At 36.5% G+C, this 18,708-nt stretch overlaps 1 protein-coding gene across 1 annotated transcript; it reads left to right on the forward strand.

Annotated features, from left to right (window-relative positions):
- The first annotated feature begins 6,252 nt into the window (after positions 1-6,252).
- Positions 6,253-18,702, forward strand: ell2 (elongation factor for RNA polymerase II 2). The gene is made up of 12 exons (XM_026196559.1): positions 6,253-6,445; positions 9,434-9,481; positions 10,418-10,539; positions 10,636-10,799; positions 12,566-12,825; positions 14,057-14,181; positions 14,330-14,396; positions 14,660-15,299; positions 15,562-15,625; positions 15,967-16,138; positions 16,246-16,290; positions 16,394-18,702. The coding sequence occupies exons 1-12, from the start codon at positions 6,314-6,316 to the stop codon at positions 16,508-16,510; spliced, it is 1,956 nt and encodes a 651-aa protein (XP_026052344.1). The 5' UTR covers positions 6,253-6,313; the 3' UTR covers positions 16,511-18,702.
- Positions 18,703-18,708: the final 6 nt, after the last annotated feature.

Consider the following 18,708-nt stretch of genomic DNA (forward strand, 5'->3'; position numbering starts at 1 on the left):
AACCTGTCATTTTTCAGTGTGCTCACTGTTTATACCAACTTACACCTGTCTGATGTTGCTTACAAAAACATAGTTTAATGTATTCATATTAAATGACTTTTATCATACTAAACTAAACAGTAACATTGCAAGCAAACATGTTTTCATATATATATATATATTTGTGTACAAGAGTGCAGAAGAGCTTTCTTTCTTTCAATAACACACATTTGTGTGGAGAAAGAAAGTGAAGACTTCATTAATCATGCAAATACCTTTGTGTAGCAGCTATTCTTCATATCTTCAATATTAGCTCAATATACTGTAAACTGGCCAATATATTATTGATGAAGGACATGCAATAGCCAAATCCATTAAAAAAAATCAGTTCATTATGACAGTAATGAGGAAAGATGTCACAGCCTGGTGGTAATTACAAAAATGTAAACGTCAAATCAACCCACTGAACACTTTTATAGACGAAAAAGCTTTTTATTAGCTTTCTTAGATAGCTGATGCTGTGATAATTTTGCTAGGTTTTCGTTTAATATTCTCACTGTCTGTTTTACTGAAGACTGACTTGTTTGGAATGTCATAAAGAGACATAGCGCCATCTTGTGATGCAAAATTCACACAAATACGGCAAAGTTCAAGGCTGTAAACACACTGAACCCATCTAGTGAAGGTATTGCTAGTTGCATGAATATGTGCATATGTATATAAAGAGAGACTTATATACAACTATATATATATATATATATATATATATATATATATATATATATATATGTGTGTGTGTGTGTGTGTGTGTGTGTGTGTGTGTGTGTACATTTATTAAAAAATTGCATATTTTCATATTGATAGCTATTTATTGCTGCCATGTATTCTGACAGATTTGTTTTATTATTATTATTAATTAATTAATTAATTTTTATTTGTTTTTTGCAGAGATTTAATTATATTATAGTTGATGATGGTATGTGTATATATTTTTAAACATGAACAAATAAATAATAATAAAATTTATATATATATATATATATATATATATATATATATATATATATATATATATATATATATATATAAAAGCAAAAAATATTTCATATGTATATATACAGGTAATTTATTTCTTTTAAAAATATATAGCATATTTCCCTATTAACAGCCTTTTAAACCATATATTTTTACAAGAAACATGTACCACAATGATCTAAAAATGCAAAGAGAAATTAAATTCCACACTGCATAACATTACATTAACATACTCTACTTCTTAAGATTCTGCTGGAAAACAGGTTACAATTACACGTCTCTCTTCAGTTCTCTCATTTTCTTTTGCTCTTTGCTGGAATCAACTGTCCTTCTGGAGTTTATTACCTCCAAATCTGACAGCTTTGGATGAGAGTCAGAGAAACAGATTCCACCAGCCAGATGATGAGAAAGAAGCAGAGATACTGTGTGAGAGAAAATAAAGAACGGGGAAAGTAAAGTTAAGAGTGAGAAAATGAAAAGAAAACATTATATTAAACAGGTGCGAATAAAGAGACTAGCTGGGGATGAGAGATAAGAGGGCTGAAATGAACGAGGGAGGCCAATAAAATATCTCTCTCTCTCTCTTTCATCTTCTTCTTTGCATTCACAGGAAACATTTAGCCTTTTTCTGGAATCATCAGAATGTTGTGGTATTCTGTTTGGTAACTTCGTCCAGCCTGAGGTGAAGTGAAAGGTGTTTAGAAGTTATGAAAATGTGCTGAGACTGGATTTGCAAGATTAGGCAGCTCCACAACAACATGACAGGGAGTTTATGGCTATTTTCTCAAACATACATCTCAATAACCTTTGTTTTTATTTATTTATTTATTTTTATTTTTTTTGCTAAATCTCAAGATTTTTCTCATAGAAAAATGAATGAGAGAGCTCTCTTTTAATTGGCTTGCTAAAAGGATCACTATTTTTGCTACAGACATGAATGATCAAATCATGTGGAAAGGGGACTGGACAGTTCACTGAGTAAAAAAGGGAGGGATTATATTATTATATTGGTGTATTTTATTTTATTTTATTTTGTTTGTATATACATTAAAAATACTTTTTGGGATATTATATTCTCTTAATTTCTGCTATTTGTTGCCTCCTTAATTCCTTAAATGCCAACTTCATTTGATAAAATGAGTATGCATTTAAAAGTCATTCATAAATATCTTCTGCTCCTTCTTGAGTAAAAAAGAGAGACCTGCCTCTGTTTGGAAACATGAGAGTGGCCACCCCATCAGTGTCTGTAGAGAGATAGGGCTCATATATTACTGTTTCCATGTGATAAGGACCAATACAGCGGGTGCCACTTGTATTTCCGGATGATGGTCAAACATTAACAGGCCTTGCAGTTTCTAGGCCTTTAAAATTCCGGAAATGACAGAGAGGAACAGACAGCGGGACAACACCATCACCTGTATACTTAAACACCTCTTCATGTACTTCCTGAGAGACAGAGTCTGTGTTGGCAGAGCAATGAATTAGTGTAAGGAGCACATTTGTACGGTTGCTGGATGGTTTTAAGCATCACTGACAGGCCTTCAACCATCAAAGCAATGGTTCTCAACTGGTGACTCGAAACGGGTTCACAGCGCTAGATTAAAATAATAAATATGCAACACTATAATAGCAAAAAAAAAGTGTACATTAACTTTTTATCCTCTGCAGTAAATGGGTGCCATCAGAATGATTCTAAATGATTCTAGAGTCCAAACAGACGATAAAAACATCAGAGTAATCCACAGGCAATCCACATGATTCCAGTCCATCAATGTATTGTCTTGTGAAAAGATGTGTGATTTGAAAAAACAAATCCATAATCAAGAAGATCCAATCATTAACTTCTAATCATTGCTTCCAGCTAAAGGTCCTCTAACATTGCTTGTCTGAATAAAGAGAGAAATATGCACAGATTACGCCTTGAAAAATCGTTTCAAAACAGTTGTAAATAACTATGGCAAGACAACAGGGGGATGAACTTTTTCACTGGAGAAAGCATTATTATGGCTCATATATTGGGCGGAAGCAATGGTTTGAAGTTCAAAATGCCTTAATCATGTCAGACTGTTTGGACTCTCAATCTGACGGCACCCATTCATTGCAGAAGATCCTTTAATGAGTAAGTGGGTGGAGTCTGCTCTTTGTAAACACTAGCCTATAGTTTCGCACTACTCTTGTTATAGTGAAACTCATGAAATGAGTTAACTAGTGTCATGTCAACATGTTAGTGTCAAGAAAAAATTGAGCTTTGGTTTGTTTCTGTTTAACCTGTAACATTAATTTATTTAATCATTGTGAATTGAACTCTCTAGAGTCTTTTTTTTTTAAACCAGGTGCATTTGTCTCACATTTTTTGGTCACTGATTGGGGACGCAGACGTGTCTTGGTCCCACATGGATACTAAGGACAAAAGATCCACAATTTAGGTCCGTAATCTAATGCCAGGCAGCTAAAGTAAGTGGAAAGAGTTTAGGTGACCGCACACACACACACACACACACACCCATCTGAACAATGTTAAATATCTGTTGATAAACACAAGCAGAGAAAAAAAACTCCAAGAGGAAGGTTGTGTTTGCAAAGCTTTATGTGAATCCACTTTGTTTCAGATGTTTCTTGTGTTTATATATATATATATATATATATATATATATATATATATATATATATATATATATATATATAAAATTCTTTTTAAAGGCAAAACCTGTTATTTGGTTAACAGTAAGTAAATTACTGTATATTGTGAAAAAGTGTAGCGAGAGAGGGAGAGAGAATTTAAATTAAAGTTTAAACATTTAATAATATTATATATGCCTTTTACTGTAAATTTAAGTTAAATTGAAAAAGCCTAAAATATTGTTACCATAATTTGTATGGTAAATTTCTGGGAACCACATCTGCCAGTTTATTTATTTTTTTTACAGTAAATTCCTAATAACTTTTTACAGTATGTTGATATAACATATGATATGCAATGGAACACTGTTGACATATGAAATATATTTTCAGATTATTAGATTTCATTTTTTGCTCTCTATGTTTGACTTGTTAGAGTGGAAGCTCTACTAAGTCATGGTTTCTCTTATTAATCAGAGGTGACCAAAATAATTGTTTTAATCCTGTCTGTCCTTTATTGTGTTCCAGACGGGCATGATGAAAAACGGCTTTATAGAAGTCGTGCAGGATTCATCCATGACAACACCCTGCGCTGAGCATGTCAACAATGCCATGGAAATCAGAGGAAATGTAATCATGCAATGAATTTAATGTGCCTGAATGTTTTCACTCATCAGCCATTGTGCAAATGAGAGATGCATCAGCATGATGAGAAACTAATTAACACCCACTTAATTAATACTCATGCTATTCAGCTAAAAATCACTAAGAGTGTTCCTTTACAAACACATGTTATATAATCCCATTACTCTGTCTGTGAAGCTTTCTAGACCAGCACTGCAATTTTAAATGCTAAATAAACTCGTTTTTAATCAAGGGTGTGGCAGGTTTTTTATGCAGGCTTAATCTCAAGGATTCACAGCGGCTTCCCGGCACCCAGCCTAAAACTACCGCACCACACCAAAACACTCTGCATAATCACTCCGTCCCAGAGTGTGACTCTGTGAAACACAGCAGGTGTGCATGCTGGGGGAAAATAGCCAGAAGTCACCAAACAAGTTTTACAATGAGGCAGGCTTAAGAATAAACGGTTGACCTTCTCAGCTGACACTTTGGCCCAGTCCAGTCTAGATGATCAATATGTTCAGATCAGATGGAACTCATTAAAAGGACGGTTTTCACTAAGGCTTGGTTTGTTTGCTGGATTACAAAAAGTGCAATGGTTTGTCACACCTACATTTGAAAATACCCAGTCTATCATCTTATCTGGAAACTTGTTCCTTGTTCAACTTGTTCCTGCGGATTACCGTATGAGCCACGGATCGACTGTGACTCAGGATGACCCTAATGAACCTGGCTGATGTCAGCAGTCTGTCACTGCTTACAAACAGTGAAACATGTACAATAATGCACCTGCAGGCTGGACCCAAACGGCCAAACACTTGTTTGACACTGCATATTGCAGTGTTTTTTTAGGTACACTGTGGTAAAGACAGTGAACGGTTAGTGTGACAGCCGGAAAACCAAATCTGACTCTGATCTTAGCAACGGTGCAGAAAACACTCCTAAAACTGTATACTATTAATAAGTGTAATGTGTTTGTTTTTGTGTTTAATAATGCTTTAAATTACAGGAAGGGTGCAGAAGGAAAAGCAAACAAATCCATTAGGCCTCTACACTCAGTTTAATAATGAAAAATAGTTTGTTTAAACGCTAATGTTATTCCAATATCCAGAAGGCACAATGCAATGATAGTATAAACTACATGATATATAAAAAAGCTGAAGTTAAATGGATATTTACTGCAGAATATTTACTTTAAGAATACTTAATCCCAAATATCAGCAGATTAATTGGTCTATAAATAATTAGGACAATTCAATATATTTTTTATATATTAATCAAATAACAGGCATTGAAAAAAATTATAAAATTTAATATTTAACAAATCCACAGGATCCATACATATATATATATATATATATATATATATATATATATATATATGTGTGTGTGTGTGTGTGTGTGTGTGTGTGTGTGTGTGTGTGTACACACACACACACACACACACACACACACACACACATTTGACATATCTTATGCACACAAAATATATAATTATACAATTTAATGCTACAAATGAATGTAAATTAAATGCTGAATTTGAAAGGCAGTTATTACAGATCTTATATATACGATTTAGTAAATGTAATATTGTTATGCTTAATAAACATATAATTGATTATAAGTTGATTAATATATATTAGCCTATTTAGCAAGGCTGATTTAGAAATTGTTATTGACCCATAACTCAAAATAGCCAAATATCAACTGATTTGTCCATCCATGACTTAAAAAATGCTATAATGTTTTTTTTTTTTTTATAGTTTATCATATTTTATTCGATAAAAAGCGTACAGGACATTACACATGAACGAGCATAGGCCAATTATCATACAAACACTATGTCATGCATGGTAAGCAGGAGAACATGTATACATTAAACAGTAAGGAAAACCTTCTAGCCTAAAGTGTTAGAGTGAAAAGATCCAATTAGTCTGTTAACTTTCTAAGAGTATGGAGCAGAAAGGGACTTACTTCAGCTCAGGTCCCTCCCTCTGTCCGCATTAGAGAGAGTCTGCACGTATGTCACAGGCACTATGGTGGAGGGCTGGTGAAGATGATGGCAGCTCTCTGCGAGAATGGCACATATGGACTCAACTGTGGCCGCAAGAGCGACAGAATATCAGTTTTACATGTCAAACTGACAGAATCAGCCTTTAAAGCGCTGGAAAACTACCAAAACTGTAAGGTGAGTGCTGGAAAACTTACAGTTTTATGAAGAGAAAGGGAGAGCGACAGCTGGCTCGCCTAAAAAAAGGCATTAGATTTATAAAAAATGTTGTTTTATTCCTTTCTAAACAACGCAACATCTCTTAAAAGTTAAATAAACGTGTTCAATTGGCTATTACCCTTGTAGAATTGATTGTAAAATGTTTTTTAATAAAGAAAAAAGACTCTAGGGAGTGAACATAATGCCAACACACCATTACCTGCTATAAACTCTTTGCATGAAATTTCAACTCCACAAACCACATTCAGTAAATGTTAATACATTTATGAAATCTCACTGATCGAAAGAGATGTATATTAACGGGTTAAACGTGAAATAGGTTTGTTAGTTTTATGTTATATTGTGTTTTATACTCGAAAGATGAGCTACAATGCTAACGGTTAGAGAAAACTTTCTCTACAAGCCAAAAGCTTCGATTCAATTGTCTGTCATTTCGACCGTTTGATCGTTTTATTACGTTTACAGTCTCTTTAAAGTAAATGTTTAGCGTTACATGCGAGAAAATCTTGACAATTTACGAAAATTAAAGTTTGGTGAGCTAGCTGATAGCATGGCTAATGTTACTAGCTGGCAGTCCTCCAACAATGATTAAGTTCATAAATGTGTCGATATTGTTTGTTATTTGTTTAACTTTCACGACTCTTACTCTAAATAAACATGGTCCAGAATCACAATAAGACCAAAAAATATCTAAATTTGTTTAATTAACGTCTAAATATGGTTGCTTCGCTAGCTAGTTAGCTATGAAGACACACACTCACACACACACACACCTGAAGAGTTTTATTAAAACAAATTGTGTCGTTTTTAATGCTATAATCTTTATTATGTGCTAGGCATCCATATGTAGCTTAAACTACATTAGAAATGACTTAATTCTGCTACAACGTATTTTTAATGTGTGACACAGTGACTAATTGGGGAAACCCTTTACTTGTGCATATACCGTTTTAATAGTGCACAAATCATCATTCTACCATGTAATTTTGATAAATATTCCAACATGGGTCTGACCACAGGATTTGCGTATCATTTCCATTTAGATCATACGAGTGAGTTGTAGTATAATTGTGAGTTAGATTTGTAAAAGTGTTATGAATATATGACAAAGATAAGGAAATTGATGAAACAAAAAAAATCTTCTGGCCATTTCTATCATTTTGAAAGGCTGAAAGAGTTTCTATTGGCTTACTAGGAGAAATTAGGGAGCTTCAATGAAGAGCTGCACTGTCTGGATTTTTTTAAAGCTCTACACTGCTCAAAGTGCTTATGAGGCAGTGTTTGACTTAAAGCTACAGCTGGCTCAGTGTAAAAAAAAAAAAAAAGGAGAGAGAGAGAAAAAACTATGCACTGGGTTCATACAAATGGTTCATGCGATCCTGAAAGGCCAAATCCTGGTAGGCCCAAGATTTGCTTTGGGTTGTGGATGATTGGGCATTCACCCCATCCATCTAATTGACACTCAAAATGTTGCAACACACCATCAGGGATACCAGATGAACGAGTCTTAAGCTGGGAGCTGTTTTTTATATTGCATGTTAAATTTAAGTTTTAAGTAATTTTTTGTGCTTTTGATTAGTTTGTTATATTTGTATTTAGTGCTTTTTTTTTTATAAACCTCAAATTAAACATAACTTTAATATTATACATATTCAGTGTTTTTTTTTCAGATTTAATTTAAATAAAAATAGCTATTTTAAATAGTTTTTGTTTTTCATTCTAAGCACATGCACTTCAGTTTGACATTATCTAGCATGGAAGCATACCAAAAATGTTGCGACAAAATATTAAAGGACTGCATAAGGTTCCATAACAATCGTGTTGTGTATTGAGTATCACGTTGGAGTAAAGAATGTAGTGATCATATCCTCCAGGGGTTAGCGTCCTGGTTAATCATTAACTTCAAGCGAGCCGTGCTTTATCTTTCATTTGGCTCTAAATGTTGATAATAGATCTTTAATTGCTAAAGTGTGTCTATAGATTCATTTTTAATGTTTGATTCACTACGGAAGCTGTTTGTCGCATGTGGTTTAGGCTGTTTGGCTGCTGAACACCGTGGAGACTGGACCACAAAGTTGTTGAAATGTATAAAAATTACAACAAACCGCATTGCTCAACAACATGCAAATTGGTTAACTTATGTAACAGCTAGTGGTTACTATCTTAACTTTGCAAGATTATTTGTAAAGTTATATTTTGTTATTTGCGTTAAGCATTGTAGCCCGGTCAACGCAGATGTGCAACCCATTTTTTAGAGTTGAGAATTTGAAATACACGTTTTGGCTTCCAAATCATCAGGGAGCTTAATCGTAGTTCTTCATACTCCTGTGTAATGTGATCTGATCTAGTCTGTGTGCAAGTGTGCTTGGGGGTGGGGTCTTGTGAAACTTATCTCGTTAAACAAGCCTTTGCAGATGGAGGCTTTAGGCAGTATTTGAATTTAACCGAAGGTGGATGGTTGCACGGTTTGAAAGGTTTGGGCTGTGTGAGATGGATTCATGAAAATTGGGACATTTGTGCCATTGAGATGTCCCAACCTGAATTCATTCCTACTTTATATGTACTGCGTAAAATCACGGCTGATAATGATCCAGTTTCAGTAGAAATGGAAGGTGAAGTTGAGTGTATTGTATTGTGTTAGACCGTGTTCCTTAGAATCTGGTCTGGTTGTAAACTGCACATTTTAGGCCCTTCTGGTATTCTGTGCATGCAGGAAATGCACATACTGTAACTTTTCACAGTATTCATACCACGTGCTGCAGAAAAAGTATGCATAGTATGCCATTCTTGGATTGTAGTTTATAGATTATATAACTAATCTCACTGTTTTTGTTATGTTTTTCTTAATTACATTAGATGATTGATTGGTTGCTTATATTTGATGTTTTGGTGGATGAAATTACTTTTTGCTTGTTTTTGACATTTGAATATTTTCATCTTTTCCAGAAGGCACCGTCCTCACAGGCGACGATACGTTTTCAGGGTCTTCAAGGGGTAAGTTGACTTTGCAGTGCCTGGTAATGAGTTTTACAGCATCTAAATGAGCATCTTCGCTGGCAGAGGTGTGGGCTTTACTCGTCAAAGCACTCAATAATTGTGAACCTTGTGCCTTAATAGAGACCCGCAACCATCTGCAGTTTTATTGGGTGGCTTCTCACTTTTCCACTGTGAAAGCACCCGTTTACTTCAGACACTGTGTAACTATAAATACTGGGTCAGAGAGAAGGGTTCTGGTTTTACGCTCATGAATACTCTTTCTAAAGACATAGTGTGCTTTTCTAGTGTCTGTGCTGCCGTCGACATGTTATTACAAAGCTCTGACTGAGCTGACACAATGAGTCTGATTCAAAACCTAGTGTGCTGCGATATAGGAAGCCATCTTCATTCTTCAACAGTGATGGATGATCATCGGTGAATCATTTGAAATGCTCTACATGGGCGGCAGCTCCCTTAACTGTCAGTCAAGCGCATCGCAAATATTAATCTTCATGAGAACCGCACAAAAGACTTGACCAGTATTAACGGTTGATTCCAGTGGAGTTGGCATCTGCATCTTGTTAAGGCTAATAATCTTGCTAGGATTTTTGTGATGTGCTTTTGTCATTTTATTTTTATTTTGTGGAATATTATATATTTAGCTCTTAAGTTTTAGTCAGTTTAGCTAGCATCTGAAGTCTTAGTACCTCGAATTCAACTCTTTATTCTCAGTTAGTTATTTTAAATTGAATATTCAGATTTGATTTCAGCTTTACTTCAATTAAAAGATTTGTAAAAGCATATAATTTTTAAAATGTAAAGTTTTAAACCACCAAGAGAAACCTGACTACTGCCTAGGTAGCTAACTTGTGTTTTGCTACACTGATATGTTTTTTTTTTTGAGTCCCTCTATTAGTAGTTAAATTACATTTTGTTTCATCTCTGCCCTATCAGCGCATTAAAATCCCAACAACAGATGCTCCCAATGGCTGTCATAACTTTGACTTTTATTTGTCAAACTATGGCAAAGACAATCCTCAAGGAAGCTTTGAGTGTATCCACCAGTACATATCTGGGTAAGAGCTGCTGAGCAAGTTTCCTGTGTGTCAGAACTATTTTTCTGCTCATTTTGCTGTCGTTTCTCATTCCTAACCACTCTTCTTGTCTGATAGCTCTGGAGTCCCCCATCTGTCCTCCTTGGGAACGATTCAAGACAAAATCACAGTATGTGCCACCAATGACTCCTACCAGGTGACCAAAGAGAGAGTGGCCAAAGCTGAGGACGATAAAAGCAAAAGCAGCACCAAATTCATCAGACCCGGAGGACCGTTCAGAGGTTTGATATTAATGCACTCTATTTTATCTCCTAACACATTCTCACTGATATTTGGAGAGTACCCAGTAATTCAAGCTTAAAATTAACCTAAGTTAACAGTTTCAAGTGTGAAAACTCTGATCAGTTTAATTGAACATTTTCAGCATTTCCATTTAAGTTCCTGTTGGCGTTTTAATCGAAACGTTTCTGTTTCAAAGAATCTTTCGAAACATCTGATGATTATCTACACAGGATGGGGTTTTCTTTTCGGTTTCTGTTTTCATTCCCCAATTTAGATCTGCGTGTGGTACATCGTTACATGAATTTGCTCATTTTCTAGATTGAAATAGACTAATTATGGGACCATTGTGTGATCATGCAGGTCTCCTCAGATTTTTCACATTGACCTGCAACTCTCGGCCAGTTCAGTTGTAACAGTCTCATAACATCTGCGTTTAACCAACCGGGAGCTTTACACAGTGATGTATGGATTAGGGTCAAGAGAAAAAGCAAGTAAAGGTTCATCCTATTTATCTGATGTGGCTAAGTCGTGGCACAACCCTTGTCTCCGAGATTACTGACGTGCCCCACATAGAGAAGTGGAAAGTGACTGAATTTGTCAGGTTATTGTCACCAGCTTAGATTGTTAAATGAAATCAGCATTTTACAAACTGCAGGGGGGGGGGGATGATGCTGCAACTCATGAGACCTGTTTTATCTCATGTTTTAAAAACGGTATCACCATTAAGGAAAAAAAAAAAGTTTCACCTCTGCCAGACAAAACCTGTCTCTCAGCACCTGTTCAGCTGTCACTCCCCCCTGGGAGCCCCCATTCTCCGGACCACAGCTGGCGTCCACCACAAAACTGGAAAAGTCAGTTTCACCCCCATCCCTCGGTGCTAAGCCGCAGGGGAGGAGTGATCGCGGTGCGTTTGCATTTTTACACAGCAGAAGGAAGTGCAAGAGTGAGGTTTGTGGTGTAAGGCTTTGCAGCAGCTGGTTTTCAGGAAACTGTGTAACACCTTTATTTGGGTTAAATCTGAGAGACATGATATAGAGTGGAAATGGTGCAGATTTGTTATAATCCAGAGTTTAAATGATCTTCCCTTCCTTGTTTCCTCCCAGTCTGCCATACATGAATGATGGCCAAAGCCTATTATCCACTGACGTAAGAGTTTCACCTGATCTGTTGGTGGTGAGACCGCGCAAGTTTGCGTCTGGATGTCTTCCAGTCTTTGGTGCATGTTTGGGCAAACCAAGGGAGAGTTCATAAGCGAAAGATGTAGGAAGTAGGATGGTTAAAGAGTCACTATTCGTCACTACTTGTGAGAAATTTCACAATAGAGGAAACTTATGTGACACTTAAAACGCTGAAGTACGTACTTCAGCATTGTTTTGAGAATGTATACTTTTGTTTGTATGAATCCTAATTTTAGAGTTAGGGAGGAAAAAAAAATAACATGTATTCCCCCATTTTCACAGACAATGCTTAAGCCTAGACTTAAATGTAATTCTAATTTCAACGGAAATAAACTTGCAATGACTGATCTTAAAATATATCAGTGCCATTGTCTCAAGATGCACAACAGTAATGTTTTTTCTAAGACATATTAATAAAAATTACTTAAATGTCCTAATTGAGCTATGGCCTAATCCTGGTTTAGTCTAAGCCCATTCTGTGAAACCGGGCCATTATATACAAATGTAAATTATTAAGAGACCTCTTAAGGATAAATATTTCACTGTTGTAATCACTTGTTCACTCTGTGAATGTTGTTTTGGCATAGACAAAAAAGTCCAGCACCGAAAACCGGCCCCGTCAGCCCCCGATCCGGTTCCAGAGAGGAAGCAGACCACCCCCCTCAACCCAGCCAACACCATCCGCAAGTGCCTTACCAACAACCCCGTATCGCAACGGCCATACCGGGACCGCGTCATTCACCTTCTGGCCCTGCGCTCTTACAAGAAACTAGAGCTGCTCGGCAGACTGCAAAGAGATGGCATCAGCCAGAAAGACCGCAACTCTTTGGGCTCTACACTAAATCAGGTAAGAGTGAAGTTGTGGATTGAAATCAGTTCACTTTTTAGAATTAAAGCAACCATTAAGCTAAATTGACAGCAGGTGGAATGTTTTAATAAAAACACAAGCTTTAATGGAAGACTTCTAAAATTGGTCTCATTAACTTTCATTTTAAGTGCTCCACTGTAACTCTAATTTTTGTTGGTTGTTCTTGATTGAATTTAACTTGCTTTTAACCTGAAATATTATAATTTTTTAAAAGCAAGATGAAAGACTAGAAAGGCATTAATCTTAATGCAACTTGAGGACTATCATCGTACATATTAGTTTGCGATGGGTCACAGTTATAATTGCATGGCGTCAAATCACACCTGGAATCTGCCCGCAGGCTACAGACTCACAGCACTATTGCAGAAGCACAGTGTCACGTAATGCAAGTCACCATTTAACAGACTCAACACAAAGACTTTCATTCATCTCAGCTGAATGTATAGCACATGGCAAATTAGGCAACCATAAATTAAACCTATTAAAGTCGTTATGCACATGCATTCATCCTCAAACTGCTCATGCTGAAGAGACCAGCTTACTTCATTAAGGACATACTGTTGACAGTCTTCATATATGAATGGCTTTTGTCATCAAAAGGGGTAGAAGTTGCAATTTCGGTTCTCCCCGCTAGTTTAAATACCACGGAAAATAGAAATACCATGGTTGTCATTTTCTATGAAATCTAGAAGGAATTAATTCAGGCTTTGAAAAGGGAAGTATAAAATGATCTTCTCTGCTTCTTTGGAAATGCAGGAAGGACTGAGAATTTGAAACGGTGCCCTCACTGGGTTGTAATGTAAGAAGTAACACTATATCCTTTTGCCTAACTGTCCATTTCCATTACTATTTATAGTGTTTGTGTATCTGCCACTCTGAAGTATGCCGACTTAAGTATTCAAAGTGTGTTTTCGACCTCCTATCATATGTGAATATTTAGTTCAGTTGCTAAAAATAAAATGACTATATACATATTTAAAAAATTAAAAAAATGGTTACAACAGTACTAATCATTAAGTTTAACAAATTAGATTCACATTATGTTAGTTTAATACTTTGTTCAGTGTTTGTTCAAATTCAGGCTTGGTTTAGCAAGCACCACTTATTAGGTTAATTAAATGTTAAAACCCATTTTAACAGCCACACTTCATGTCCCATATTTAATCAGAGAAAGGAAACCAATCAATGTAATATTTTCCATTCCATTTAGGTGGCCAGTCTAAACCCGAAGGATAACTCGTATTCCCTGAAGGACTTTATCTTCCGTGAGGTCCAGAGGAACTGGCCGGGCTACACGGAGGATGAACGGGTTCAGTGTGACAGGATCCTGGCACGGTAAGACTCACCGGTCACATGCAATTAAAAGAAGAATGACTCTTTAATTGAACATGAATCATTTTTGAGAGCCAGAACAAGAGATCCCAAGAGTATTTGGCAAAGCTTAAATTAGTTCTCTTTTTTTTTTTTTTTTTTTCTTCAACAGTAAATTGGGTTTGAATTCAGAGTCTGTATCTTCCAGCAGCCCAACCAAAGAGCCAACATCTCCACTGGTAAGAGGAATACTAGTATAAACTAGTTATATTGATTATATTATATTGATATATATTTTTTTATCATTATATAATATGTATACACAGTACATATGTATTAAAGAAACAAATATCAATACATTATTATAAATTATATTATAAATGCTTTGAAATGTATATATTATATTATTAATATATATTATGAACCACATACAAAAATTGCCAATCTTTTGCATGTCAATTAATTTGCAGACCCAATAATTATTATGTTTCTTGCTCTTCAGAAACGTCAACCTGAGACTGACTTCATTGACCCTCTGATGTCTAAGAAGCCCCGAATCTCCCACCTCAGTAACCGAGGGCCCCCCTCCTCTTCAGGTCGTCATTCTTCAGAGACTGAGGACAAAAAACCTGCATCAACGGCCGCTTGCCCAGGACCCTATTTTCACCCTCCCCTTGTCACGGGCTCCAGGTCAAACTCCCCCAGTACACCAGAGGGCCGGGGGTCTCAGGACCTGCCCCTGGACCAGAGCTCTATATGCGGAAACTCCTCCGAGAGCTACGCCCCCCACAGCCACACGTCCAGCCAGCCGGTTTCCACCACGTCCCCCTTGTCCTTCTCCACCTGTACCGTCTCCACAACCACCATTACCTCCACTACTACCACCAGCAACGGCCACCGCGTTTCTTCTGCCGTGTCTCCTACGGCCAGCCGTGAAGGCAATGGCAGCAAAAAGCCCAAGAAGTCCAAGAAGCACAAAGATAAAGAGAGGAAGCGAGAAGGAGAGAAAGAGAAGGATAAGGACCGAAAGAGGGATAGAGAGCATAACTGCGATAAGGAAGCAAAGCCCAGGAAGAAACATCGGAATGAGGCAGAACAAAGACACATTCCTGCCAACATCAATCAAGAATCGGACCGAGAAGGTTTGTTTTGCCATGTCCTATGCATTTTGTGGTGTGAATAATTGATTATTATAAAAATATTTTGAATGAAGGATTTGTTATGCTTGTTCTCAGGCCTGATGATAGGCTTGATTTATGTTCCATTTGCCTTTGGCCCTTGAACTTTAGTTTACAACAACAAATTTAAGTTCGTCCGTTCCCAAGAGACAAAGATCATGTGTTACGTGTGTTTGTGAGAGGGCAGATTTCCATGTTTCTACATGACTTTTGTGTCTCTTTACAGCTGGCAAAGACAAGCCTGTGAACAGCACTGAACTTCCAGTCCCAACAAAGCCTGATTACGTAGTGTGAGTGAACTTTGACTCGTTTATAGTGTGTCATTCTGCATAAACCCTCTGCATCACATACAGTAATATAATAAAAAATAATATTATTTAAGTGTATAAATGCATTCTTGTTTTTATATTTTAATATATATTTTATATTCTATCATAGAATTTCATGATATAGAATTTGTGATTCTATTTTTTTTTATATATATAAAAATGTATTATGTAATGTATGTATTTTTTTATTTTTTTTATTAGACTAGATATACGGTTTGGGTGTGTCTGTATATATGTGAGAAACGAGCAAATGATCTGAGACGTATTTCGAGTCTTATTGTCCTTGTATTGTTTTATTGCAGGAAGTACACAGCAGTGATATCTATGGATCAGAGGCAGCACTATAAGGATGACTTCAATGCAGAATATGATGAGTATCGCGTCCTTCATGCCCGCGTAGAGAGAGTTACTCGTCGTTTTACAAAACTGGACGCCCAGTGTAGACGACTGGCACCAGGAACTAAAGAGTACCAGGTAGGATGATTCTTGTTCTTTTTATACTGGGAATTGCTCAGAACTGTCTATATTTATGTCTATGTATATTTTTGTATCCCAAGTGTTTTTCTTGTCTTTCCTAACAGGACGTACATGAACAGGTGCTGCAAGAATATAAAAAAATTAAACAAGTAAGTGTAACCGTGCATGTCTTACCCATCTGGGTCCTTTAGACCACAAGTAAACAAAAAAAAAAAAAAGTATTTTAATTGACACATTATGTTTGCTTTACAGCACAGCCCAAAATATTATGAAGAAAAACTGCGCTGTGAGTACCTGCACAACAAACTGGCCCACATCAAACGGCTCATCGCTGACTTCGACCAGCGGAAGGCGCAGTCCTGGCTGTAGGGCACGGGACCAAGCAACCCCCTCAGCCAATCAGAGCGCTCTTCAGCCGAAGGAGTGTGGGAATCAATCAGCTCCTTATTTATTCTATTTACTGATTCCCCACTCGCCTGTTTTTCCATATCTGGTCGCCTTCATCACTCTATATCATGTTTTTTTCCTTTTCATCCTATCCCATACCTTTTCATTGATTCCTTTTTCTTTCTTTTTGAAGGATTTTTTTAAAAGAAAAAAGGACAAAAAATAAAACTAACTTTTTGAATGCAAAAAGAAAGTTCGCAATGCAAACCGGGGGCCTTACAGCTCGTATTTCTTCAAGCCTTTTGCACAGGGGTGATCGAGCCAGTACATGTGAAAAAGTGGCCATAAAACAGGGGGTTTCCAAGAGCCTTGAGACTTCCTTTCTCCCGATGGCCCTGTTTTTCTTTTTTCTTTAGAAGAGCATCAGTATTCACGCCCACAGTGCAAATGATGCCTTAAGGTATTAATACAGACCTATATCGATGTGGCGTCAGTGAGACATACAAGCACCCGGGGCAGTGGGGAGAAATTATTATGACCTGATCACAGGTCCAGCGCACATTCATGGAAGGTGTGATCGATGTTTGCTTGTGTGTGTGTGTGTGTGAGAGAAAGTGGCGAGTGAAAATTGTCAGTGTTTGTTCATTTTTGGGAAGGACTGTGGGTCAGAAACTACAGGTAGAGATGGGCTCTGGGAGTAGATTTAGATATAAATTACATAAAAGAGAAAAAAAAAAAAGGAAAACAAAAATCCCCCAAAAAAAGCTGCTACATTTTTTTTTTTCTTTGAACAGCCGGAGCCTTCGGGATCAAGCCGGCTCGTTTTACGTGTTCTTATTTTGGGCCTGCTCTGTTTAAGAAAATGATTGTACCATCTTGAAGGCAAAGGTGCTACTGATTCATGAGAAAATGCGTCGAGCAGAGGCAGACCTGTATATCCATTTCAAATGTATTCATTAATTATTACAAGTCTCAGAACAGAGTTATTTATGACTTATATAATATTATATATTTTTTGTTTTCATTTTGAATTGCTGGAATTTTGAGTATTGAAAACAGAAACTGATCAAATATGCATAAAAGTCTTTATTTCACGGTATCATTAGTGATTAAACTTCTTAAAGATTAAGGGAAACGTTTTGTTTACAAAACCTGTGTGATGGGAAGTTGCCAAAAAAAAAGTTATAAAAATGAAACACAAATGCTTTCAATCCTATGTGTATATAGTCTGGAATAAAACGCGTTTCTCTGAGTGACATAACACTTTATCTAAAAGAAGATGGTGATCGAACACTTACAGTGTCTTGATGTATTTATTTTCTTTGATGCTTGTTTAGGAAAAAGATCCAGAATGCAGCTTTGTGAATCAGCTTTCAAAAGAAAAAGAAAAAAACATTGCTTGCAGTTATGCAAATTCTCACTGGATCATGGTGGATTCTGATTGGCTAGCTCATTCTTGAGGCTTGCTGCATTGTATTTGCACATTTTAAGATGTCTTTTTGAGATCTGAAAACAAATCATCTCTCTCTTATGATCACAATTATTCCATTGTTAAAGACTGGGAGGTGTTTCCTTTGTTTTCCATTGTTGTATATTGAAAAACCTGAGTGTGCCATTCTCAAAATAACCATTGATGAATGTTCGTTTTCAGTATTTGGGGCGGCAGATGGCATCTTACTTGCTTTTTAGGGGCTTAAATGTGATCAAACTCCCTAAGATGTTCTGTCGTGTGAGCTTCTGTTCATTTTAGTCGCAGTTTAAAGACTGGATGAAATGTCTGATGACAACCATAAACAAGTCATGGTTGTTTAACAGAATTATAGCAGATGCTTATTTCCTCAGCATCCACACTGAGCCCTAAAGATTTGGGATGACACTAAGAAGTGTTGCTTTAAAAGGAGAATGTGCATCTACACATCAAACTTGGTATTGTAATTTGGGTGGGGAAGTATTTGGTGTGTGACCAACACTTGTTTTCTTTCCCTTTTGAAGAAGAGACTGTGCCTCTGACACCACTAAAGAGAGATGTTAATGTTGGAAAATAAGCCAAGAATCTCATAACACTGTCATCTCTTGTTTTAAAGGTGGGATGGGGGTTGTTTCAGACTGTAAGAAAGTCCCTGACCTGTCCACCTAAAAATGTATTAAATCAGTTCAATAAAATGTGAACTCGGCATTAT

The sequence above is a fragment of the Carassius auratus genome, chromosome 21 (assembly GCF_003368295.1).
Source record: "Carassius auratus strain Wakin chromosome 21, ASM336829v1, whole genome shotgun sequence".
Classification (NCBI taxonomy): Eukaryota; Metazoa; Chordata; class Actinopteri; order Cypriniformes; family Cyprinidae; genus Carassius; species Carassius auratus.